This window comes from Puma concolor, chromosome A2 (genome assembly GCF_028749965.1).
Source record: "Puma concolor isolate L17-30 chromosome A2, mPumCon1.1.hap2, whole genome shotgun sequence".
NCBI classification, from domain to species: domain Eukaryota; kingdom Metazoa; phylum Chordata; class Mammalia; order Carnivora; family Felidae; genus Puma; species Puma concolor.
Genome location: NC_141668.1, coordinates 169,257,847 through 169,282,967, shown reverse-complemented (window position 1 = coordinate 169,282,967; position 25,121 = coordinate 169,257,847). Strand labels below are relative to the sequence as shown.

The 25,121-nt window shown below is 58.8% G+C and overlaps 1 protein-coding gene across 14 annotated transcripts; it reads left to right on the top strand.

The window, feature by feature from the left end:
• Positions 1-63: 63 nt before the first annotated feature.
• On the top strand, positions 64-24,855 carry ANKRD24 (ankyrin repeat domain 24). 14 transcript variants are annotated; one of them, XM_086699464.1, is made up of 22 exons: positions 64-392; positions 2,178-2,249; positions 9,743-9,829; positions 9,935-10,065; positions 10,142-10,230; positions 11,184-11,248; positions 11,781-11,838; positions 13,347-13,417; positions 13,606-13,712; positions 13,892-14,079; positions 14,569-14,597; positions 15,218-15,298; positions 15,440-15,547; positions 16,507-16,551; positions 16,646-16,744; positions 17,664-17,736; positions 17,926-18,044; positions 18,232-19,758; positions 22,479-22,646; positions 23,981-24,106; positions 24,288-24,353; positions 24,491-24,855. In XM_086699464.1, the coding sequence occupies exons 2-22, from the start codon at positions 2,214-2,216 to the stop codon at positions 24,566-24,568; spliced, it is 3,351 nt and encodes a 1,116-aa protein (XP_086555590.1). In that variant the 5' UTR covers positions 64-392; positions 2,178-2,213; the 3' UTR covers positions 24,569-24,855. The 14 variants fall into 14 exon arrangements, with proteins under 14 accessions (XP_086555590.1, XP_086555589.1, XP_086555588.1 ...); XM_086699463.1 differs by having other exon boundaries at positions 64-758; XM_086699462.1 differs by having other exon boundaries at positions 64-1,195.
• The last annotated feature ends 266 nt before the right edge of the window (positions 24,856-25,121 follow it).

The window sequence follows — 25,121 nt, the reverse complement described above, 5'->3', positions numbered from 1 at the left end:
CGACTACCCTGCATTTGTGTGCGGGGGTGGGGGGGCGGGGGGGCATGTGGGAGGGTCTTGGACGCCGCCCTGAATTACCCGAACGTTATCCAGGTGGGTGACAGTCTCCACCCAGCCGGACTGGTGCACCGCTAGAGAAACTGCTCAAGGCCACTGGGGCTGGTGGCCTTGAGGATGCATTTAAGAAACACGTGTTGAGCACCTACTGAGTGCCCGGGAAACACCGGGGAGCAAAGGCGGCACCTTGTGGCGAAGATGGACACAAGTGACCGGGCAGTGGTGACTTAGTCCGATTAAGTTGCCATGAGGGCCCCGAGCCATAAGGGAGCTCAGCCTGGGTGCCTCCGGGAAGGCTTCCTGGAGGAGGCGGTGTTGCAGCAAAGATCCAGAGAGTGAGTAGGAGCGAGCAGAAATGAGATGGGGCGAGTGAGCCGGTTGGGAGTGACATGGGGCGCAGAAAGGGCGCTGCTGGCGAAGACACAACGAGGACAAAGGCTAGGAGGAGAGGTGGAGGGTGGTGAGAGAACAGTAGGTGTCTTCCCGCCTGAGCTCGTTGGCCAGCAGGCAGCCCCGCAGCCGGCTTGTCTCCTCCCTCTGTTCACCCCCGGCCCCCTGGGGCGGCTGCCCTCAGAGCCGATCGGGTGTCAGAGCTGAGCGCTTGGAGCTGCCGGTGTGACTGGTGGCCCGGCTGGGAGCAGGTAACTGGAGCCCGCCGTGGGCGCGGAGGCCGAGTGCTGGAGTCACTGGCGTTGCTGGAGGTAGGAGAGGAGGAAGTGAGGGAAGCTTGGGATGGAGACCCCCCCCTTAGGGCCTCAGCCTCTTGCCTTGGAGCCCTGGTGTGTGGGAGAAAGGAGAGGTGTGTGTGTATGTCCTAGCTGTGCTGCTGAGCTACCCAGACACCCTGACACACACACACACACACACACACACACACACACACACACACACACTTCCCACTTCCCAGCCTTTGCACTCTCTAGGGCACTTACCTTCTTTTAACGGCTGCCGCCCTGCTCAGCCTCCTGCCTGGCCACTAGGTCCTGCTTTATATATCCTCCCCTCTTCCAGAAAGCCACTCTCGTCCCCCAAGCCCATGGCTTCCCTCCTGCCCTGGCAACCTGTGGACTCCCCTTGGCTATCTTATTACCTCCTGCTCTAGGTTTGATTGAGACAGAGGCAGAAGAGAAAGTGTGGGGTGAGTACAGTGTGGGTAGGGTGATGGGTGGAGGGGTGGGGGAATAAACGGGTGGGTAGGTGGAAAAGTGGATGGATGAATGCAGGGGGGTGGGGCGTGGATGGATGGGTGTGGGACATGCCTTCAAAAAATCCCACTCGGGGCGGCTGGGTGGTTCGCTTGGTTAAGCCTCCGACGCGTGACTTTGGCTCAGGTCACGACCCCGCAGTACACGGGATCAAGCCCCGCGTCGGGCTGCACGCTGGCCGCGCGGCGCCTGCCTAGGATTCTCTCTCTCCCTCCCTCTCTCTCTTGAAATAAATAAATTTAAAAAAAGCAATCCCACTCAAAAGAGGAAGGAATCCCAAACAAGCCTTTGTGCTAAGAGGCCTCAGCTCTGGGCCTGGCCCCCAGGGGCCCCTCATTGTTCAGGAAGACGGTACCAGCCCAGACCACTTCCAGCCTACGAAGCCAGGGCTGGGGCAGAGGAAGGGACCCAACTAGGGGTAGGGGAACCCAGTTGGGGGAGTTAGAGTTCAGCCTGTGGACGACAGGCAAAGCTCATCAGAACACGGGCTTTTGGAAATGGGCTGTGAAGGGTGAATAGGAGCTTACCAGAGGGAATGGGGACAAACGGGCATGCCGTGCGGGAATAACCACACAGATGAGAGCTTGGAGACCGGAAAAGGCTTGAGCTGCTTCAGCAGGTGCGTTTCCTGCACACCTACTATATGCTAAGGACGCCACTGAAAACTGACCACGAGTTGGTCAAGAGGGGATTGTGTCCATCTTTTTAAGGGTGAGGAAAGTGAAACTCAGAGAGGGCAAGAGACCTGCCAGAGGGCACACAGCAGTCAGGGGGTGGGGCATCCTGTGTCCCTGTCCTGCTCTAGGGTCTGAGCTGGCCCAGGGAAGAGGAAGCTGTCCTTCTGAGAAGGGGGAGGCAGGTGGCCCTCCTGCTCACGGGGTCCCTCATTCCCACCCCACTCTGGTGCTTTCCCAGGTGGCCTGGGCTGAGGAGAAACGCCAGACGCTGGCCATGAAGACCCTGCGGGCACGATTTAAGAAGACAGAGGTGAGTCTGAGGCCGCTGAGATGCTCGGTGCCCCCCATCTTCAGGCTCCTGTGCCCCGGGGCCTGGCCGAGGAGCCCCTGGGCCTTTGGAGCATTGTCCTCTGCCCCTCAGCCCATCCTTTTGGTGGCTTCAGTAGGGACCAGGCCACCCCCCTCCCCGTTCGGACCCTCCTGTGGTTCCTCACCACCCACAGGTTCAAATCCCCCCTTTGGCTTCTGTCCCCTCTCCTCCCTTTCCTGTCTACTGCCCCCTGCTGTCCTCATGTCCCCACTGCTTCCTGTTCAGTTTCCAGCCCCTCCTGTTCCCTCCACCAGGAAGCCCTCTCCTGCATCGCTGCCTGTCCGACCCTCCACGGCCCCCACCCTGTTTGGCTTCAGTAACACTCTTCTTTGTCCCGAAGAATCTCCATTCTCCCAAGCTCCAGTGACCGCTTGCTTTTCTGCGGACTCACTTTCCTGGGGGACCCCCAGCTCTTGCTTTTGAGGGGTTCGTTCACCAAATGCTTGCAGGAGGCACTGTGGCGGGCGTTGAGGAAATCCCTGCCCCCGGTGGAGCGGACAGCTGAGTGGGGGGTGATGCGTACTAAACAGGATAAACAGCTGAAAAGGCATGTTTGGGGCCACAGAGACCAAGAAAAGGAAAGGGGACTGGAGCATCTAGGGCAGGGGAGATGGCTGCAGTTTGAAAGCAAGTTGTCAAGAAAGACCTCAGCAAGGAGCTGATATTCGAGCAAAGATTAGAAGGGAAAGAGGGAGGGAATTGCGTGCGCATATTCCAAGAATTGCATCCCGGGCAGAGGAAGCAGGCGGTGCAAAGGTCCTGAGGTGGGCTGGAGCTGGCTCCCCATGCAGCCATTCCTTGGACTGTGAACTCCCCAGGAGAGATGCTTTGTCTTCAGTCCTACTCACTCCTCGACTCCCTCCCCCCCAAGTCCAGGGCACAGACTGAGAGAATCTAGGGTTAGAACACCCTTTTGTGCCTGGCCTTGGTCACGCTTGACTTCACACTCGCCACAGGAAGAGACACAGGACAGAGACCCAGGTCAGCTGGCTCTGCTTGACTAGCTGGGTGACTGCGGGCCTGTCACCAGTCCCCCGTGGCCCCCTCAGTTTTCCCAACTGACCTTATTTATTTGTTAGTTATTAAGCTTAACGTCCCTTTTCCTTTCATTTATTTGCATTTAATTTTTAAAAGTTCAAATGTAACGTCAGTGAATTTGTTTTTATTTATTTCACCTAGCTTGGGTTTTATTCATCTCTTTTTTTTTTTTTTTTTAACGTTTATTTATCTTTGAGAGAGAGAAGGACAGAGCGCAAGCAGGGGAGGGGCAGAGAGAGAGGGAGACCCAGAGACAGAGACACAGAGACAGGAATAAATGGCTCATTAGCCCCTATCAACTGTGGCCCGGAGTCAGCCTGATTCATTGTGGAAGGATCCTAAAATTCTTCATCCTGTTTGGAGTCAGTTCCTAAGTTGGACTGTTCACGCTTACCCCCCCCAAGAACTCCTGAGATGTTGTAGCCGGTGGTAAACCAAAGCGTATAATCGTTTAATTTCGAAAGGCAAATTCTATCAAGATCAAATCCTTCAAAAACTTTGTGCAGTTTAAAAAAAAAAAGACAAAAAGCAAACCCAGACTCCTAATTTGGGAAGTGGGTGTGTTAGGGGTCTCACACAGGTATGGGGGTGAGTGGTGGAGGGCAGACAGGTGTTAAAAACCTCAGACCGGGTGGGGGGGGTGGGGTGGGGGGGGGTGGTGTCTGGGTGGCAGGGAGGAGCCTGCGGAGAGAGGTCGGAGGGCGGCAGGGGAGCGGAAGGGGGAGAAGCTTGTGCTCCATCCCCCCCACCGGGCATCTCGCTGTCCCTCCCTCCACCGGAGGCTCCAGTTTCTGGGCAGACAGCTGGAGTCAAGTTCAGCTTTTGTTCTGCCCGCTCCCCTGAGGGAAGAAAGCAAACACCCGTGACTTCGTGACTGCAGACGCACAGACACCCCCCTCCCCCCTCCCCCCCCCCCCCCCCCCCCCGTTGTCTCTGGGGGCTTTTCATTCCCAATTCTCAGGACACGGTCCAGCCACCACCCTCTTGCTCAGTCCTTCCCCACTCCTTTGTGCTGCTGCTGCCGCTTTTTTTTTAATGCCTATTTTTGAGAGAGAGCGAGAGCGGAGGAGGGGCAGGGAGAGAGGGGGGACAGAGGATCCCAAGCGGGCTGTGCCACGGACAGCAGAGAGCCTGATGCAGGGCCCGAACTCAGGAACCGAACGGTGAGATCATCACCTGAGTGAAAGTCGGATGCTCGACTGACTGAGCCACCCAAGCACCCCGCCCCTTCTGCTTCTTTATTATTTTTTAAATGTTTTTATTTATTTTTGAGACAGAGACAGGGCATGAGCAGGGGAGAGGCAGAGAGAGAGGGAGACACAGAATTTGAAGCAGGCTCCAGGCTCTGAGCTGTCAGCACAGAGCCCGACGCGGGGCTCGAACTCACAGACTGTGAGATCCTGACCTGGGCTGAAGTGGGACGCCCAATCCGCTGAGCCACCCAGGCGCCCCCCCCCCCCCCCCCGCCCCTTCCGCTTCTTTAATAGCAGCCTTTTCTCCAAGGCCCCAACACATCCTGATACCCGCTCTGAGCCTTCTTGGAACCCTTCCGGGCCTCAGTTTTTCTATCTGTAAAATGGGATTTAACTGGGAGCCGTGAGCCTAGTCCTGGGCTTCCCCCCCTGCCTCTCCCTGATTTCAAGTTTTAGAAAAATCCCACAAGGAAGAAGATTGGAGTTTTTAGAAACCCATAGATCCCCAGTTCCTCAAGGCTTCCTGGAAAGTGTGTCTCGCGTGTTCATTCCCCAGAGTCACTATTTCTTTAATTCCTTCAACAGACATTGATGGGGCACCTACTATGCGCCAGGCCCTGTTGTAGACACTGGAGATGAGGGCCAGCTTCGCAGACCCTCACTCAGAAGGGCCCCAGTTTGGTTTACTGCTCTCTTCTCGCCATCTTGAAACTCTTAATGATTTTTGAACAGGAGGCCCCCGCATTTTCATCTTGCACCAGGCCTTGCAAAATCCGTACCTGGTATCAGCTGCGGATACAGTAGTGACTGAGGTGGACAAAGATCGCCGGTGCGGAACTGACATCCTAGGGGGCGGGGTTAGACCAAAGGGAAACAATGTATTCGGAAGGTTCGCAGTGTGGCATCAGCTAGTAAGAACAGGGAGGAAAAAAAAAAAAAAACAAAACTGCTAATAAAGCCTCTTCCGGGGTACTGCCCAGTGCGAACAGTAGGAGAGGAACAGGCCTTGTAGACCGTGGGGGAGGGAAGGTGCTCCAGGCAGAGGGCACTGCGAGCGCCGAGGCCAAAACCAGAAAGGAGGCCACTGTGATGGGTCTGACCAGAGAAAATGGAGGGGAGATGGGCCCAGGAAGTTGCCAGGGGGTACTGTGTGGAGCAGGGGTGGGCAGATTCTCCCTGTGAAGGGCCAGGCTGTGATATTTTTGTCTTCAAGGGCCCTCAGCCCTCAATTCTGCCAATGCAGCTTGAGAGCAGCCATTGGCTGCTCTGAATGGATGGGCCTGGCTCCGCCCCAAGAAAACTTTTATTTATGGACGCGCAATGTGAATTTCATGTCATTGTCACGCATCACTTCACAAGATATTACTCTCCTTTTGATCTTTTTTTCCCCCCAGCCACTTAGAAGTGTAAAAACTATTCTTAGCTCTTGGGCCACAGGAAACTGGGGGAGGGGGGCTGGGATTTGGTCCCGGGGACCAGTTTCTGTAGAACCTCTTGGGCCTTGAGAGCAGTCTGGATTTTACGCCGAGTGAGGTTGTGGAGGCTTTTGAGCAGGAGGAAGATGGGGGCTTTAGGAAGCTGGGAGACAAGGGCAAGGGCTAGGAGACCAGGGAGGAGGTATCCCCAGATGGAGCCTCCAGCGACAGGGCTGGCCCACAGGCAAGATTGGGTACGTTGATCGAGTTTGCAGGGTCGGCTGGTGGGTTGGGTGCGAGAGACAGGAGCCCTCAACACCCACCCCTCCCCAACTGCTTATTACCAAACCCTCCATCTTCCTGCCCCACCTCTCCTTCCTCCTGCGCAAAGGTGTCTAAGAAGAATGCCAGACAGATCTTGCCTCCCGAGCCATGTCTGGGGACATCTGTGGTGGTCGCATTGGGGGGTGCTCCTGGCTTCAAGTGGGTGGGGGCCAGGGATGCTGCTCAGCCCCCACGGCACCCATGCCAGCCCCCCAGCAGAGAACGATCTGGCCCTGAAATGTCCGCAGTGCCTGAGTGGAGGAACCCGGCTTTATGCTGTCTGTTGCATTGACCGTCCCATCTAGCGGTTGGGGAATTGAGACCCAGAGAAGGAGCGTGCCTAGGCCAAAGTCACAGTGTGCAGAACATGACCAAGCTGGACTCAAGCCCCCTCCTCCTGTCTGCAGTCACTGCTGCTAAACTCAGGTCCCAGAAGGCCATCGCTATACTCACCCCTACTCTCCCCTCTCATCCCTGTGTCCTCCCCCCCTCCCCCCCTCTGCTGGCCCCTTTGTGAATTTGCAGCCACATCAACATGGTGGGCCAGTTTGCAACCTTTAGTGGCTCCCCTGATGTCCCACATTCCTGGTTTCCCCCTCCTCCCAGGGACACCCCTCTTCCTCTGCCCTACCCTTCAGTTATGACCCTCATCCAGCTGGTCCTGGATCAGGGCACAGGTAACTGGGCTGGTTGAGGCGAGCGAGAACTTCACGATTCCTCCTGAACGTGATCTTGTCCTTGCCACCCCCTAACTCGGGGGGATCCTGGCCGTCCTCTAAGTTTCAGCTCAGATGCCCTCTCTTCTAGGAAGCCCTCCCAGACTCCCCAGGGTCAGGAGTCCTCTCTGAGCTCCCAGCTGGCCTGGGCTGCCCCCATCGCAGCCCCAGTCACCCTGGTTCATCAATCCATGGGTGTCCCTGTCTCCCCAGGGACCCCAGTGATAACAGCGGCATCTGTCAGTGCCAGGCCCACTGCAGCACCAGGCATCCCCGTAGGACAAGCAGAGTCAGTAAATGAAATTCACATGGCCCAGAGGGCCTTGTGAGTCATTCATTCACTCAGCAAACGTTTATCAACTGTCCCACCCCACCCCGAGGTGCCAGGTCTGTGCCAGGGAGGCCTCAGCCTGGCCCTGCGGTCAGGGGGCTCCCAGTCTGAGAAAACAACCAGCGAACACAGACCCTACCAGCCCCTTGGGAGGAGCTGTGTCCACTCTACTTTCCAGTGATTTAACTGACCACCTACTATGGCCTGTGTCCCAGGATTCAGCATTAGACATGCACATGGGCGCAAGCACACCTTTGACGAACGAATCCGTGTTTATCGCGCACTTGCTGCCTACTGGGCACCAGTGAGGGCTTTGCACAGAGTACCTCATTAGTCCTCTCGCTAACACCGCGTGTAGTAGCTACTGTTTGTTTTGAACCCCATTTTCCAGATGAGGAAGGCGATGTCCAAAGCAGGTAAGTACCTTGACTGGGTCGCACAGGCGTTAAATGTGAGGGGCCTGGGTGCAGGGCCCTGGATTCAAATTCAAGTTCGTCAGACTGCTGGGTCCCACGGGTGCAAGAGTGAATGAATGATGGCCAGGCAGCAGTGGGAAGCTGCGTCCGCCGAGAGGGCTCAGGCCGGAGTCACCCGCGACCCGCAGCCAGCTCAGACGAGGCGGAGACGACGCAGGCGGATCCCTGGAGATCCAGTGGGAGCCCGCGGGGGCGAGGGAGGCGGGCCTCGTTCGCCGCATCCCCCTCGCGGCAGGAAAGTCAGGTAGTGCCCGGGCGGCACTGCGCCCCAGAGCCTAGCCCCCCCACCCCCCGCCCCCAGCACGACCCCTACCGTGGGGGCGGGGCCTCCGGGAGGGGGCGGGGCGCGCGGGCACCCCGGACCCTGACTCCAGCCCCTCCCTCCGGGTCCTTCCAGCCCCGCCCCTGGCCTCCTCCAGCCCCTCCCTCCCGGTTCCTCCAGCCCCGCCCCGGCACGACCCCTACCGTGGAGGCGGGGTCTCCGGGAGAGGGCGGGGCGCACGGGCAGGGCGGTGGAGCTCGGGCACTCTGGACCCTCACCCCTCCAGCCCCGCCCTCCGGGTCCTTCCAGCCCCACCCCCGGGCCCCTTCAGCCCCTCCCTCCGGGTCCTTCCAGCCCCACCCCCGGGCCCCTTCAGCCCCTCCCTCCGGAGGCCTCTACCCCTCCCTCCGGGTCCTTCCAGCCCTTCCCTCCCGGTTCCTCCAGCCTCTCCCCAGCAAGACCCCTACCGTTGGGGGCGGGGGTCTCCGGGAGGGGGCGCGGCGCGCGGGCACTCCGGACCCTCACCCCTCCAAGCCCCGCCCAGACGCCCTCCATCCCTTCCCTCCGGCCCCTCCCCTCCCACCCCCTCCAGCCCCTCCCCCCAGTCACCTCTGGCCCCTCCCTCCGCCCGACCCCCCCCCCCCACGACGCCCCCTGCCCCGCCCCGGCCCCCTCCAGCCCTTCCCTCCCGCCCCCTGTCCCTCTCTCCGGCCCCCTCCAGCCCCTCCCGCGGGCGTTCCTGCCCCTCCCTCCGGGCCCCCCTCCCAACCCCCCGCTCCGGCCCGGTGGCCTCCCGGAGCACCGCGCCGGGCACCTGGCGCCCTGGCCGCCATGAAGCAGCTGTGCGTGTGCGCCGCCGCCTCCTGCGCGGTAGGGCCAGGGGAGGGGGCGCGGGAGCGGGCGGGGCTCGGGCCCTAACTCTCCCCTCCCTGCCCGCCCCTCCCCGCCCCTGGCTGGGCCAGGACCGGACCCCCGCCCCCAGGCCCGGGAAGGACCGGCAGTGAGGGGGGTGCGGGAGGAGGGGGGCAGAGGTCGAGGGGTGGATGTTTGGGGAGGCAGCTTTGAGAACAGAAGGGGACACGGGAAAATGTAGAGGGCATTTGGAGGGACAGTTTCGGGGACCCGTTTTGGGTGAGTTCATTTGAGGGGATAATTTGGACTATGTTTTAAGGAACCATTCTCGGGAAAATATAGTGACATTTGGAGTATAATTTCAGAGAACATTGAAGGGATATTTTTGGAAGGACATTTTTAGGCCAGATGTTGGGGTCATTTGGGGGGATGATTTTGGAGACACTTCGGATATTTGGGGAAGACGTTTTGGAATGTATTTCACGCTACGGTTGTTTAGAGCACGGATCTTGGGACATTTAGGGGACAATTGTGGCATTTCAGGGACAGTTTAAGAAGGATAGATGACAGATGGTTCTGGAAGACATTTAAAGGGACCCTTTTAGGGGTTCCCATGGGAAGATTTTGGAGGTGGGGGTGATGTTTGGAAAGGTGGCTTTCACTAAAGGGCTGGCTGGGGACAATTTCTGGAAAGATGCGGGGGGGGGGGGATTTAATGGGACAATGATGGTAATGGCTGTTGTATGGACCTGGGAGCGGACGCTGGGGGATGTAGGCTTGGGGGACGCTGTCTCAGACCCCCGCCCAGGACTACCTCCCCCTGCAGCTGCGGCTCAGCCCCGCTGACCTTGGCTCCTGCCCGCCCTGTGGCCCCTGCCCCATCCCGAAGCCGGCCGCCAGAGGCAGGCGCCAGGCAAGTGCCCAAGGGCAGGCAGTGAAGCCTGGAGCCCCGGCCAGGGGGGAGCAGGGAGGGGACCGCGATCGCCTGGCCCCACTCTCCTCTGGGTGTGCCCTGTAGAGCCAGGAGTGGGGCAAAAGTGACGAGCGACTGCTACAGGCGGTGGAGAACGACGACGCTGCACGGGTGGCCACTCTCATCACCCGCAAGGGGCTGGTGCCCACGAAGCTGGACCCCGAGGGCAAGTCCGCGTGAGTGCCCACACCCTGGGGGTGGAGGGATGAGGGGCGGCCATCCTGCCGCTGATCCCTGGCCTCCGACCTCCAGATTCCACCTGGCTGCCATGCGGGGAGCAGCCAGCTGCCTAGAGGTGATGCTGGCACAGGGCTCCAACGTCATGAGCACCGATGGGGCAGGTACTGCCTGCTGGGCCCCGGGGGAGGGATGAGGAGCTCAGACCGGGGGCTCAGCCCGCAGGTCCACTCAGGTCCCGCTCCCTGGCTTCAGCGACCTGCTGAAAAAGCGGGGGTTCCGTTCAGTGCCCCCCACCCCGGGAGGCACAGGGATTTGTCAGGCTGCAGTGAACAAGAAAAAAGACTATGTAGCTGGCACCAATCAAGGTGAGTCGACAGCTCGTGGGCGGGAAGTGGCCAGGACTCAGATAGTGGTTAAGGCAGAGGAATTAGCTGGAACAGAGGATTCCCTGAGCTTGAGAAGTACCTGGGGAGGGGAGAATAACAAGTGGAATTTGGGGGGAAGGGGGAGGGAGTATCTGACGTATGGGGAGTAGCTGGGGTTTAGGGATTAGCTGGGAGGAGCTGGAGCCAAAGGAGAGTCTGGGTGTATGACTTAACGAGGGCTCTGAGGGAATGTCTGAGACAGAAGGCGTGGCCAAAGGGAGTGGCTGGGGCTCTGGAAGTAACTAGGGGGGGAGCATAGCCCTGGCTGAAACTTCCGGACATCGTAGGAGGCACAGGCCGCCCGTGGGATAGCAAGGGTTTGTGGATTAGCGGGAGCATACGCAACAGCGGGATTCCGAGGGACAGGGCTGGAGCTGCATGTTGTCGAGCACGGAGGGTGGCTGGGGACATGGGGAGGAGGGGCTGGGGACATGGACCGTGGCTGGGGCAATAGGGCCTCAGAAGTGGGAGGGTGTGGAGTATAGTCGAGATGAGAATGTCTGGGACACAGACTAGCTGGCCCCTGGAGAGTCTCCAGCTACGGGGAGTAGCACGGTTTGGAGAAGTACCTGGGCTTTGGGGCGTTCACGGGACACAGAAAGTCCTCGCAGATAGTTGACACAGATTTGGGGAGCAGCCAGAAGCTCCTTGAGTATGTGGAACCCTAGCGAACCCTCCCTGCCTTTCAGGTTACAATGCCCTCCACCTGGCGGCCAAGTATGGGCACCCACAGTGCTTGGAACAGCTGCTACAGGTCATTTACCCCCTCGTGTCAGATACTCCCCTAACGGAGATACTCCCTTCCCCTGGCTACCCCTGACTTCTAGCAGTTCCCTGAACCGCACCCCCCACCACCAGATACTCCCTGAATCCTGGGTGTGTCTTAGCCTCCTTTGCTCCTGAGCCCCAGCTACTCCCTGGACAAGCAGATACTCCCTGAGTGTCCAGATACTTCACACACCCGAGATATGCTCCCAACACCAGGCATCTCCTGAGCCCCAGCTTCTCCTCAAACCCTAGGTGGTGGCTACAGCCACTCTCGGAGCTCTCGTCAAGCCCCCAAGCCCCCAGCTGCTCCTGAACTCCCAATGAGTCCCTCTGTCACCAAATTTCATGAAAAAGCGAAGAGAGTCACTTGGGAGTCCATGAGGAGGTGGGGTCTGCGGAGCGGGCACGGGGGAGGGGAGAGATAGGTAGGTAGGGAGCCTGAAATACTGCAGAGCCCAAGAAGGGGCGGGTCCCAGTTCCTGGAGAGCCTCCAACGACCCACACCCCTCCCTCCCCAGGCGTCCTGCGTCGTGGATATCGTGGACAGCAGTGGATGGACAGCCCTGCATCATGCAGGTGGGTGCAGCCCAGCTTTGCCCTGCCCACCATGACCCAGAGGGTGCTGGGCTTGGGATTATTCTACTCCGGGTCCTGGGGGACTGGCCGCGAGCGTTCTGCCTCCTTCCTCCTTTTTCCTCACCGAGTCCCTGCTGTGCGCGAGTCCCCGGGCTCAGCATTAATCCTCAGGAACACCTTGAGCCCCAGTCACCCCATCGGACAGGCAAGGTGGTTGAGGCTCAGCCACGAGAAAGCGGGGAAGACTCAGGCTGTCTGACCCCCAAGCACCAGGCCTGGGCGAGAACGATGGTGGTGGTAAGGACAGTGACCAGAATGTACTTTCCTAGGGAGTCTCAGGAAGGGCAAAGATCCAAGCATCCTTCATAGTCCTTGAATCCAAACTCCTTCCTGAGGGAGGCCAAGGGACCCGCCCGCTTGAACCAGAACCCAACCCGGCATCTGTCCACCATGCCCATGAGATCAGGCTCATGACTCAAGAAATGCCTGACCTTTTGGAAACACAGAATAAGCTGGGATTTGCTTTGGGGGTTTTAATCGTGGGTTGAAACTTCCGGGCAGTTGGCGTGTGCTGCCACCTAGTGGTCACACTGTGGAAGCTCAGCCGGTTATTTCATTCAATAAATATTTAAGTTCGTGCGATGTGTCAGGCTCTGTTCCAAGCACTGGGATTGCAGCAGAAAACCAAATGCCGTACCCCCTCGAGCACACAGCAGATCATCAGATAGGTCTTCTTGACATTTCTTTCTTTTTTGAGAGAGAGAGAGAAGGTGGGGGAAGGACAGAGAGAGAGAGAGGGAGAGAGAGAATCCCAAGCAGGCTCTCAGCTGTCAGCACAGAGCCCCACGCGGCGCTCGAACTCATGAACTGTGAGATCATGACCCGAGCCTTGACCGACCGAGCCCCCCAGGCGCCCCTCTTGTTGACATTTCTAGTGATGGCATGAAACCCTTCCTCCTTTGCGGCTCTGGACGCACCGTCTCCCCCTTCCTTGACCTTACAAGGCTGTTTCTCGCTTCACGGCTCCTAAGAAACCTCTACCCTCTTCCTTTTCACCTTCGAGACTCAGAACTCACGTCAAACCCCATGAAGCCTGCCCAGGCTCAGCTGACGTCTGATCCCTCCAGTGAACATTACCAGTCTCTGTATGAGGCTTGGCCCGTGGTAGGCACGTACTGCTGGCTAAAGCGAAGAGAGGAAATGCATAAAAATTAGCCCAAACTTCCACCTTGAAAGAGAGCCATGGTGGGATGTGGCAGGAACTTGGGACAGGGAATTAGCAGACCTGATCCTAGCTCTGTCTCTTACCCTACTGGCTGACCGTGCACCTGGGTGGGCCTCAGTTTCCTCATCTGTAAAATACGGAGGCATACCTTTGCTATTGCCCTCCCAGGGAAGGTAGGAACTTCTGTCACAAAATAAGGGATAAGAATCACGCCAGGCAGAAGGCCCGCCCCCCCCCCCAAAATGTCTAAACCTTGCCCTACCTACCCTTCTTCTTTTTCCAGCGGCTGGCGGTTGCATTTCCTGCTCAGAAGTCCTTTGCTCTTTCAAGGCACATCCGAGTCCCCGAGATCGGGTGAGCCTCCGGGAACTTTTTGGGCACTGTACTTGAGGTACGCTGTCACCAAGTGGTGGCGTCCCGGGCGCCCGTTAAAAAGCGTCAAAAGGGTCTGGAGTGAAGTTCAGGGGCAGTCGTATGGGCTTCCCTACCTCCCAAGGTCGGCCTCTCACATTTTGTCTCGTCCTTCCCCTGATTCCCACCAGTCAGGTACAACGCCCCTTATCATAGCCGCTCAGATGTGTCACACAGATCTGTGCCGCCTCCTCCTGCAGCAGGGGGCTGCCGCAAATGACCAGGATCTTCAGGGCAGGTGAGTATCTCCCATCCCAGTTGGCCCGTTGTATGCCGTGTGACCTTGGGCAAGTCTCTTAGCCTCTGTGGGTGGGGGATCTAGTTGCCTCTTCCCCTCCCCCACGCAGCCTGGGTATGGAGGAGGGCCTGGGGGTTTGAGAATGCCCTCGCTTCCTCAGCAGCCCACTCTCCTGGTAGGACAGCCCTGATGCTGGCCTGTGAGGGGGCCAGCCCCGAAACAGTGGAGGTGCTGCTTCAGGGCGGGGCCCAGCCGGGCATCACTGACGCCCTGGGCCAGGATGCTGCCCACTACGGCGCCCTGGCGGGAGACAAACTCATCCTGCACCTCCTGCAGGAGGCAGCTCAGCGCCCCTCACCACCCAGTGGTATGCACCCCCGCCCTGCCCCCCCCCCCCCCAGGCCCCGGCCAAAGCGAATCTCCTTCCCTTTGTCTGCTGGAGACAGTTTCAAGGTACCCTCTTTACTGCATCATAGAAGCATGCCTCCGCCGATGCTGCTCAGAACAGTTTCGAGGGTCCCCGGAGCTTTTAGAATAATCTTGGGGGGGGGGTCCACTCTGCTTTCCTGGGTCATCCTGATGCTCGGATATCTGCCTTTCCTAAGAATTGGCACCCCGTACCTGCCCCATCCTGGAGGTGCCCCTGTCCTCCCCTTTTGAGGGTTTCAAGGTCCCTCCTATCAGCAGCTGCAAACGTAGTCGAGTCCTACTCTTGGGGAGTCCTGACTCTTGGGGAATTGGGAGCCCACCCCTGCCGTAAGTCCCTTGGGCTCACTAGTGCCCTTCCTAGGGCTGGGAATAGAGTTCCTAAAACAGAGTGCCTGACCCTGCTTCCCTCTCTTCCCTGCCCTCCTAGAGGATGACTCGGGCGAGGCATCATCTCAGGTATGGATCCCTAAGCAGTGAATGAGTCGTCCCCCTGCACACGCTACCTTCCCCCTTGTCCCGAGCTTTCTGGGGAGAGAAGAGGTGGACTTCTGTCCCAGGGTTGTGACCTAGGAAGACCTGTTTGGGATGAATGCTTCCTTCAGGGTATGCTGTTACCAAGTGATAGCAGCATCTACAGCATAACTCTCAGAAGTGGGTGAGAACACTGGGGGGGGGGGGAACGGGGCCAAATCATGGGGCTGGGGCGGCGTGGTAGAGGGAACCGAGTTTGGTGAAGTCGGGGAAGGAGGCAAGTGCGGCCTCTTTCTCTCTCCCAGCCGTATATCATCTCAGCTCCACGGGGAAAGGGAACTTGTAGACAATTTGGTCTGGTACCAAGTACCGAGGCACAAAGAGACGCTGAGCATAAAGCTTAAGATCTGGAACTCTCTGGAGATGTGGCCCCTTTCATGCTGGGATAAGTGAGGACCGGGGAGAGGCAGGGTCTTGCGCGGGCTCACACGGGAAGTGAGGGCACGGGCTGAGGTCGATGGCGGATAGCGGGGCCCTGCTGGCCTGGTGTCTTCGGGTCAGAGGCTGGCAGCTTCCCCACGGGCTTCCTCCACCCCTTCCCCCAGAACTCTGTGTGCAGCCACGAAAAGCAAGGGGCCCCCAAGAAGCGGAAAGCGCCTCAGCCCCCTGCCAGCATCCCCGTGCCGGTGAGAGATGTCCTGGCTGTGGGGGCGGAACAGGGGAGGGCGGGCGGGGGGTGGGGGGCACAAGGTCTGGCTCAGATATGGGAGGGGACAGCCCTTGGGCCTCATGTGAAGGTGGCGGGTCCCCGGGTTGGGGGGGAACAGGATGATCGCGATGCCTACGAGGAGATCGTGCGGCTGCGCCAGGAGAGGGGCCGCCTGCTGCAGAAGATCCGGGGCCTGGAACAGCACCAGGAACGGAGGAAACAGGAGGTGAGGGGCCCCAGAGACACAGGCCTGGGGCTCAGCCTGGGGTGGAGTGCAGTTTTGTGGGGAAGACTCCCCCTCTCTCTCCTAGCTCCCTCCTCCCTCCCTCCCCCCTCACTCACTCTGCTCCAGCCACACGGGCCTCCTTGTGGCTCCTCCAACACGCCAGGCCTGGTCTTGCCCCAGGACCTTTGCACATGCTGAGCCCTCTGCTTGGAACACGCTTCCTCCAGATGTTCCTGTGGCTTCCTTCCTCTTTTCCTTTGGGTCTTTGTTCAGAAACCCCTTGCCAAAGACGCCTTCCCTGTCCACCTTATATAAAATTGTGACACCCCGGACTCACTTCCCAGTTCCCTTCATTTTTTTCTTTTTTTTTTTTTAATGTTTATTTATTTATTTTGAAAAAGAGAGTGAGAGCGGGCACGTGTGAGCGAGGGAGGAGGGGAGAGAGAGAGACAGAGAGAGAATCCCAAGCAGGCTCCTCACTGTCAGTACAGAGCCCAATGTGGGGCTCGATCCCACAAACCACGAGATCATGACCTGAGCCGAAACCAAGAGTTGGACGCTCAAATGACTGAGCCCCCCAGGCGCCCTGAGTTTCCTTTATTTCTATTCAAAGTGCTTACTGCTATTGGACATGACGTACATTTTATTCATGGTCACCCATTTGACTATAAGCCTGTGAGCAGAGCCATGGTTGACCAGGATGGGCTCACAGAAGATGCTTGATGAATATTTATTGGATGAGCGAATATTTGAGTGAGGCAGTGAATGAATGAGCGGCCCCAAACGGGGTCTGACACTGAATAAATACTTCATGACGAGTCAGGGGGCAGAGCGGTGCCAGGTGCGCAGGAGGTGACACAACGGACGTCTGCGGTCGGGATGGAGGGCTACTAAGCAGAGGCGGGGAGGGGAGGTCCTTCTACCCGGATTCGAGCCCCGTCCCCTCTTCTTCCCGTCAGCTGCCAGAGACAGAGGCCAGCTCCCTACACAGCCTGGAGAGACAGGTAGGTGGGAGCCGTGGGGAGAGCCAGCCCCGCCAGCCGCCCCCCGGCGACTCCTCCTGGAGGCTGGCCGAGCCCCCCACTGCCCTCCTTCCAGGTACAAGAGCTGCAGCAGCTGCTGGCGGAGAAGCAGGAAGAGAAGGAGAGCCTGGGACGCGAGGTGGAGAGTTTGCAGAGCAGGCTGTCCCTGCTGGAGGTGGGCGGGGCCTCACCCCTGCCGGAGGTGGGCGGGGCCTCTCCTGCTGCGGCTACAGGACAACCACACCAATACATATACACGCGCACAGCCACACTCCCAACAGTCAAACGCGGCGCAAACGTGCCATCACAGGCAACACGCCCACAGACACACGTCCGGACACAAAACAGACGCGTCCCAAAACGCGTAGCCTGTAGGCACAGAGGTGAACGACCACGGTCATCCGCACGTGGCCCTGCCCGTAAAGCTGGCAACCACAGCAAAACGTCTGTGAACGCATAATCACACACGCACCCTGTACACCCTCAACGTGTGCCCAACAGACGCTTCTCATCCAATCACACGCGGACGACAGGGCCACAGGTCCGTGTACACGCACGTGTATTCTCCAAAATACGTCCATTCGCAAACATAGGTACGTACACAAGCGTGCCCGCGCACACGGACACGCACACGTTGAAACATTCACGGACACACCAGACTAAAACACAAGCACAAAATCACATGTATCACAGGAGCTCACACGGGAGATGCGGGGGGCCACACCGCACGCACGTGCTCACCACAGACCCACAAACCCTGAGCCACGTGATCCGGGACTCGCGCACAGACACGTGACCCCCGCGTGGAGTCGCAGACCCTGTGAGGACACAGCCCACACACCCAGGCCGCACATACGACTCCGGTCAGTGGGCTGTGGTCGCGTGTTTGGGCAGCGGCGGGGCTGATCGCCGCTCCTCCCTGGGGGCCCAGTGTAGCCCCACGGCACACAGTAGGCACTGAGTAAACTCCGTGGGCCAAACAGATCCCATCTGATGCCCCGGGGGAGTGTGGGAGATGTGGACACCCCTGTCCACTCTGAATTTGGGGAGGGGAGGGGGACAGGACCCGAGCTGGACCCCGTCCCTCCCCCCAGAATGAGCGGGAGAACACGAGCTATGACGTGGCCACCCTGCAGGATGAGGAAGGTGAATTGTCTGACTTTCCAGGTGAGCCCCACCCCATCCTCCCTCCCTGCCCACCTTGTCCCTGGGGTCCCCGGGAAACGGGGCCTTGACCCACAGGCATGGAGAGAGTTTGAAGCTGGGAGGGAGGTCGGCCCTCCTCCACCGCTCCAGACCCCCAGCCCCCGTCCCTGTGGCCCAGGACCCTTGGGGCTGACTCTGTGCGCCCACCAGGGGCTGAGGCTCTGCTCTCCAAACGGCTAAGCCCCTCGGCCCAGGAGCTCTTGGCCTCACTGCGGGAGCAAGTGGCTGCACTCACCAGACAAAACCAGGAGCTGATGGAGAAGGTCCAGGTGGGGAAACTGCGGCACCGGAGGGGGGGGGTGGGGACAGATCTGAGGACCCCAGGGATTGTCCCCAGGGGGAGGCGGGGGTCAGCGTGGGCATGTGGCTGAGTCTGTGGGCAGGGAAGGTGGCGGCAAGGCCACTTGTGCCCCCGTGGCCCCAAGCTCCCACCGGCTCCCTGCTACCACCTCCCAGATCCTGGAGAGCTTTGAGAAGGATGAGATGGAGGTAAACGGGTCAGCCGAGGTCATCCCCCTGGCCCTCTATGACTCTCTCCGGGCTGAGTTTGACCAGCTCCGCAGGCGGCACGCCGACGCCCTGCGGGCACTGGAGCGACAGGAAGCACATCGCGGCCCTGGAGAAGAGGAGGCGGCCCCTGGGGAGGGCAAGGGCACGGGAGTCAAGACCACCAGGGACGGGCCAATGGAAATGGAGCTTAATGGCACCACGGCTCCGGGAACCAAAGTTGACGGAGCCGAGGCCACAGACGACGGGGCTGCAGGAGATGAAACCGTGGAAGCGGCATCCACGAGGGCCGAGGCCACGGAAACAAAACCCACAGGCGCTGAGGCCACGGAAACAAAACCCACAGACGCTGAGGCCACGGAAACAAAACCCACAGACGCCGAGGCCACAGAAACAAGATCCACGGGGGGCGAGGCTGCAGAAACAGAGGTTCCAGAAGAGGGAGGAAACCCAGAAGCCGAGGCCACAAAGCCAAAAGCCGAGGAAGCAGAGATGAAGGCCAACGGAGTGGGTGAGGTGGAGGCGGAGCTTCCGGGCACAGAGACCACCCACGTGGAGGCCACAGCCCCGAGGGGCCCCCTGGGCGCCGTCCTGCACCCTGGTGCTGCGGAGGCCTCAGAACAGTTGCAAGCGGAGCTGGAGACCAGGATCCGTGGCTTGGAGGAGGCACTCCGGCAACGGGAGCGGGAGGCGGCCGCCGAGCTGGAGGCGGCCCACGGCAAGCGCCAGGCCGCGGAGGCCGAGGCTGGCCGGCTCCGGGAGCGGATGCGCGAGGCTGAGGGTGGCGGAGCCTCGGGAGGCGGCGGCGGCGGCGGCGGGGACGCGGTCCAGCTGCGAGCCGCCCTGGAGCAGGCCCGCGAGGACCTCCGAGTCCGGGACTCCCGGCTCCGGGAGCTGGAGGCGACCTCGGCCCGGCTGGACGAGGCCCGCGCTGGCCGCCTGCTAGCCGAGGAGGAGGCCCGGGGCCTGCGGGCAGAGCTGGCCCGGCGGGAGGAGGTGCGGCTGGAGCAGAGCCGGGAGCTGCAGGTGCTCCGCGAGCAGCTGGCCACCGCCACGGCCGCCGGGGAACAGCAGCGGGCGGTGGCTGCCGAGCTGGGCCACGCGCGGGATGCGGCCGAGGCCCGGGCGGCCGAGCTGGCGGCGGCCTGCGAGGAGGCCCGGCGGGGCCTGGCGGAGCTGCGGGAGGCCTCCGAGGCCCTGCGTCAGTCGGCCGTGCCGGCCTCCGAGCACCACCGGCTGCAGGAGGAGGCCCTGGAGCTGCGGGGCCGGGCGGCCGGCCTGGAGCAGGAGGTGGTGGCCACCGGCAAGGAGGCTGCCCGGCTGCGCGCCGAGCTGGAGCGGGAGCGCGCGGGGAGCGTGGCCCGCCTGGAGCACGAGCGCGTGGTGGGCGCCTTGCAGGCCGACGTGGCCCGGCTGGAGGGGCAGCTGGAGGAGCTGGCACGACGGCACGAGAAAACCAGCGCTGAGGTGTTCCAGGTGAGCGTGGCTGCCGCACCCCCACCCCCCTGGCCTTGGCAGTCTGACCTGCAGCCGCGGGGCGTGGCCACCCCATTGGTTTCAATCCTATAGACCCTTGACCCCCTCGGCGGCGTTTCCAGGTGGATGGCCCACCCTGCAGCCGTTCAGATCTCTTGGGTGGTTCCGTTTGTGTGTCTTTTTAAAAACCTTTGGGCCATTTTGACTCCATAATTTTTCTTTTCTTTTTTTTTTTGATTTCCTTTTCTTTTTAAAATTAAAAAAAAAAATGTTTACTTACGTTTGAGAGAGAGACAGAGTGCAAGCAGGGGAGGGGCAGAGAGAGAGGGGGACAGAGGATCTGAAGCAGGCTCTGTGCCGACAGCAAACAGCTCAATGCAGGACTCGATCCCACAAACTAGGAGATCATGACCTGAGCCAAAGTCGGGAGCTTCACCGGCTGAGCCGCCAGCCCCATCATTTTTCGAAAGGTTAGGGCTCTCTGTGGTTTGTGTATGAAACCTCCGTGCACCCAAGGTCACAGTGTCTCTCAGAAACGTTATTGCTTTAATTCCAGTCACATTTACCCTTCATCTTTGAATGGTGTGTATGGTGTGAGGCAGGGATTGGGGCCCACTCGTTGTTTTGTAACCACTGACGGTTTTACCTGACATCCATCTTCCCCGCTGGTTCAGAACATCCTGTGGTTCCCGGCGGGCTGTTTAGAGCTTGTCGTTTGATGATCGTTCTCAATGCTTAAACCCGAGAGTAGGAGGATGTTACACCCAGAGGCTTTTTTTCCACTTCATTTATTTATTTTGCGAGAGGCAAAGAGAGAGTGACTGGGAGAGGGGCAGAGAGAGGGAAAGCAGGAATCCCAAGCTGTCAACACAAAGCCCAAGGTGGGGTTCAAACTCACAAACCAGGAGATCATGACGAGCCAAGATCAAGAATCAGAAGCTTAACTGATAGAGCCACCCAGGCGCCCCTGCCCAGAGATTTTTTTCATCTAATATTTTGAGCCCAGTAGATTTTGGTGCTGAGTTATTGTTGCTTTTCTTAAGGCCAGGGAATATTTTTTGTCCCCGGTGGTGGACATTTGATTCCATCTCTTCTTTTTTTTTTTTTTTTTTTTAATTTTTTTTTTCAACGTTTTTATTTATTTTTGGGACAGAGAGAGACAGAGCATGAACGGGGGAGGGGCAGAGAGAGGGGGAGACACAGAATCGGAAACAGGCTCCAGGCTCCGAGCCACCAGCCCAGAGCCCGACGCGGGGCTCGAACTCACGGACCGCGAGATCGTGACCTGGCTGAAGTCGGATGCTTAACCGACTGCGCCACCCAGGCGCCCCCCATCTCTTCTTTTAAAAAAGCAAAAACAGGGGCGCCTGGGTGGCGCAGTCGGTTAAGCGTCCGACTTCAGCCAGGTCACGATCTCGCAGTCCGTGAGTTTGAGCCCCAAGTCGGGCTCTGGGCTGACAGCTCGGAGCCTGGAACCTGCTTCTGATTCTGTGTCTCCCTCTCTCTCTGCCCCTCCCCCGTTCATGCTCTGTCTCTCTCTGTCCCAAAAATAAATAAACGTTGAAAAAAAAAATTAAAAAAAAAAAAAGCAAAAACAAAAAAACTGGTAGGTGTTATAACAAAACATGTGAATAAGCCCACATTCGCTGGTTGTCGTCAGGAGAGCATTTTCCTCTCCATGCCTCTGCTCACTTATCCCTACAACAGAGATCATAATACTTTTGAGTCCTCACGTGAAAACGAAATAGTTTAATCTATATATGATGGTATAAGAGATCCATAGTGGCAGCCATAAGTATTATTTTTCCAAGAAAAAGATTTAAAAAAAATTTTAATGTTTATTTTTGAGAGAGAGAGAGAGAGAGAGAGAGAGAATGTGAGGAGGGGAGGGGCAGAGAGAGAGGGAGACACAGAATCTGAAGCAGGTCCCAGGCCCTGAGCTGTCAGCACAGAGCCCGACGCGGGGCTCGAACTCACGAACCGTGGGATCATGACCTGAACCGAAGTCGGTCACTTAACCGACTGAGCCACCCAGACACCTCTGATTTTTCTTTTTTAATTGTTAAAGTGTAGCGAGTCTGTACTGAGTAGAACCTCTACCTATTATCCTTGTCCCCCTGGAGCCAATATTTCTATAAAGGCCAAAGTTCTCCCAGCCTCCAGCCCACGACCAGTTTTTGTGAAGCTGACATTGCTCCGATCTTGGTATTTTTGCGAAAATGCAGTCATCGTTTGGATGTTGGTTTGCTTTTCGTCCAAAGTCTTCTGGTTTTCTTTCCTGTTGTAAGAAATCTATAAACCTTCATGACACGGAACGAGAAAAGAGCATCAGTAATGACGACAGCACAACAACTCAAATATAGCACTTCCTGTGTGCCAGGTGCTATTCTAAGCAGATCTCCTGTATTGGTTCATTTTATCCCCGTTATCACTCTGTGAAGTGGGGGCTTTTATTACCCGTATTTTACATATGAGGAAACTGAGACACAAAGAAGTTAAGTCAGTTGTCTAAGGCCACACAGCCAGCAGGTCAGAAGTCTCTGGCAGAGTCAGAAAGTTCATGGTGCCCAGGAAGAACCCCAAACTCCCCTGAGTCAAAGTCCTCAAGGTCAAAACGGGCTTGACTGTCCTCAGGCCAGAATAGAAGCATCAGAAGACTCTGGGTGCCAGGCATCTGGGATCCACGTGTCCTTGTGGTCACACATGGGCTTGGGCTGCAGGTCCAGAGGGAGGCGTTATTCATGAAGAGTGAACGTCATGCGGCCGAGGCCCAGCTGGCCACGGCAGAGCAGCAGCTGCGGGGGCTCCGCACCGAGGCCGAGCGGGCACGCCAGGCCCAGAGCCGCGCCCAGGAGGCCCTGGATATGGCCAAGGAAAAGGACAAGAAGGTGCGTCCACTTCTCCTGTGCTCACTTGAGGGGTTCCCACTCAACAGAGGTTACGGGAAATCCAAGAATGTCCCAGACGAAAGAGTCTTGGGAGATCATCCCCTTTTCCAGATGGGAGACTGAGGCACAGAGAAGGGAGGGCACAACTCAGACACACGGGCGACTGTTCTAACTATGAATTATAACCACAGTGACATTTATGGAGCACTTACCGCATGCTGGGCCCCCTGCCATGCCTTTGACATGGACTACGCGTTTAATCCTCATATCAACTTCCCATAAGATTGGTGCTTTTATTGTCCCCATTTGCGGAAATGAGGCACAGAGAGGTGATGCCACTTGCCCGAGGTCACACAGCCATGCAGTGGTTCGGGCAGCGTTTGAACCCAGGTTCCCAAGTTCTGGTCTTGGGACCAGATGTTCTGGTCCTGGGACCAGGACAACGATGGCTAACAGCAGCCTGTGGCTATTGGGTGGAGCGGTTTTCACACACTATCACTTTTCCTTCCTTTCTAATCCCAAAAGCCAGAAGGCATCCTTATTCCTGTTTTCTAGATGAGCAAGCCGAAGCTCTGAGAGGCAAAGTGAGCGGCTCAAAGTCTCACATCGTGTCACTGGACAGCGGATGTGACTCCCAGAGCCCCAGGTGCATTGGCACCAGGTCACCCAGCCCTAGCTCGCTGTGTGACCTTGAACAAGTCAGTCGACCTCTCTGAGCCCAATACCGCCTCTTGCAAAATGAAAATTAAATTGTGGCAGAGATTATGGTGGATTTGTTGCAGGGTCTGTCCCTCTCCGCGCTGGTGACACTCAGGACGGGTCACCGGGGAGCCGTCCTGGGTGCCGTGGGGGCTGAGCAGCATCCCTGGCTTCCACCCCCTCCATGCCAGAAGCACCCTTGGTGTGACAACCACAGATGTCCCCAGACATCTCCTGGAGTCCCCTGGGGGCAGAATGGCCCCCTGGTTGAGAACCTCTGATCCATAGTAGAATAGTACAGTCCTGCATTTATTGAGCACCTGTTGTTTGCCAGGCAGAGTTTAGACTTAACCTCTGTTCAGAATCACAGTGACCCTCCAAGGTGAGAATTGTGACTCCCCTTACTGTACAGAGCAGGAAACTGAGGCTCGGAGGGGTTGAGTCATCTTCCCGAGATCTCCTGCAAGAAGGGAATAGGGAGGGGACCCAAACCCAGGGCTGCCTGGCCCAGCACCCCGCCCCCCCCCCCCAGGCCAGGCTGCTTTTGGCCGCCCTGGAGAGGTCCAAAGCCCCCACCCCCCACGCCCGCCCAGGCTCAGGGTGCCTTGATGCCCCTCCATGCCCCCCCCCCCCAGATTACAGAGCTGTCCAAGGAAGTCTTCAGTCTCAAGGAGGCCCTGAAGGACCAGCCAGCCGCCCCAGGCCTCTCGGAGGTGGAGGCCCTCCGTGGCCAGGTTAAGACTCTACAGGAGCAGCGGGAGGTGAGGGCACAGGGCAGGGATCCCGGGAGAGGGACGGGCCGGCGGGCATGGGAGGAACATTATTCAGCATTTTAGCAGCTGTCACCCTGGTGCGGGGGCTCTGGGTCTCCAGAGCGCAGTGGGGCATGTTCTTGGGGAGGGTGGGTCCGGCTTTCTGAGCCCCCCTCCCCCATACCCACAGCAGGCTGCCAGGGACCACAGCGCAGTGGTGGCCTTGTATAGGAGCCACCTCCTGTATGCCATTCAGGTGAGTCCCGCCTCCAGGGGGAGGCTGGTGGGGGGAGAGCTTCCGGGCCTCCAGGGGTGGGGAGGGAGGGAATGGGAAGATGGGGAGTGCCCAGGCTCTCTCTCCGCCCCCTCCCCACCCCGCCTCCCCACCCCCAGGGTCAGATGGACGAAGAAGTGCAGCAGATTCTGAGCCAGATCCTACAGATGCAGAGGCTTCAGGCTCAGGGCCGCTGAGCATCAGAACACTGGCCTTCCGCCCGCCAGGCCCCGCGCAGGGGTGTCCGGGCTCCCACAGTGGCCCCCCTAACTCGCAGACCAGCCTGGGCCCTCCCGACCGCCCCTGGCTGTGTCCACTGCCCCGCTGCCCCCCCTGCACACACTGGCCAGTGTCAAGGCCAGCCCTGACCGTCCCCCGCCCCCACCGGAGAATCTGTGGTCCCCTCTCCCGTGTCCTATCTGTCCTGTCTGTCCCGTAGCCAGGCAGCACCCCGGACCCCAGAAATAAAAGCTCTCGGAGCCAAGGATGAAAGTGTGTGGCCTGATCGCTGCCCCCCTCAGGGAGGGGAGGGTGGCCACGAGCAGGGATGAGGAGGTGAGGTGCTCACCCCCGCCCCGCGCCAACCACATGGTCCCCGGAAGGAATGCTGTGTTCGTGGTGTCAAAGCTCATGATGAACAAACCGCCTAGATGTCAAGTGAAGACAGGATCCGCGTCTGCCCGTCCTGTGTCACTTTCCTCGCCCTGAATCTGGCCTTGCTGGGGGCATCCCACCCCCAGCCTCCCTGCC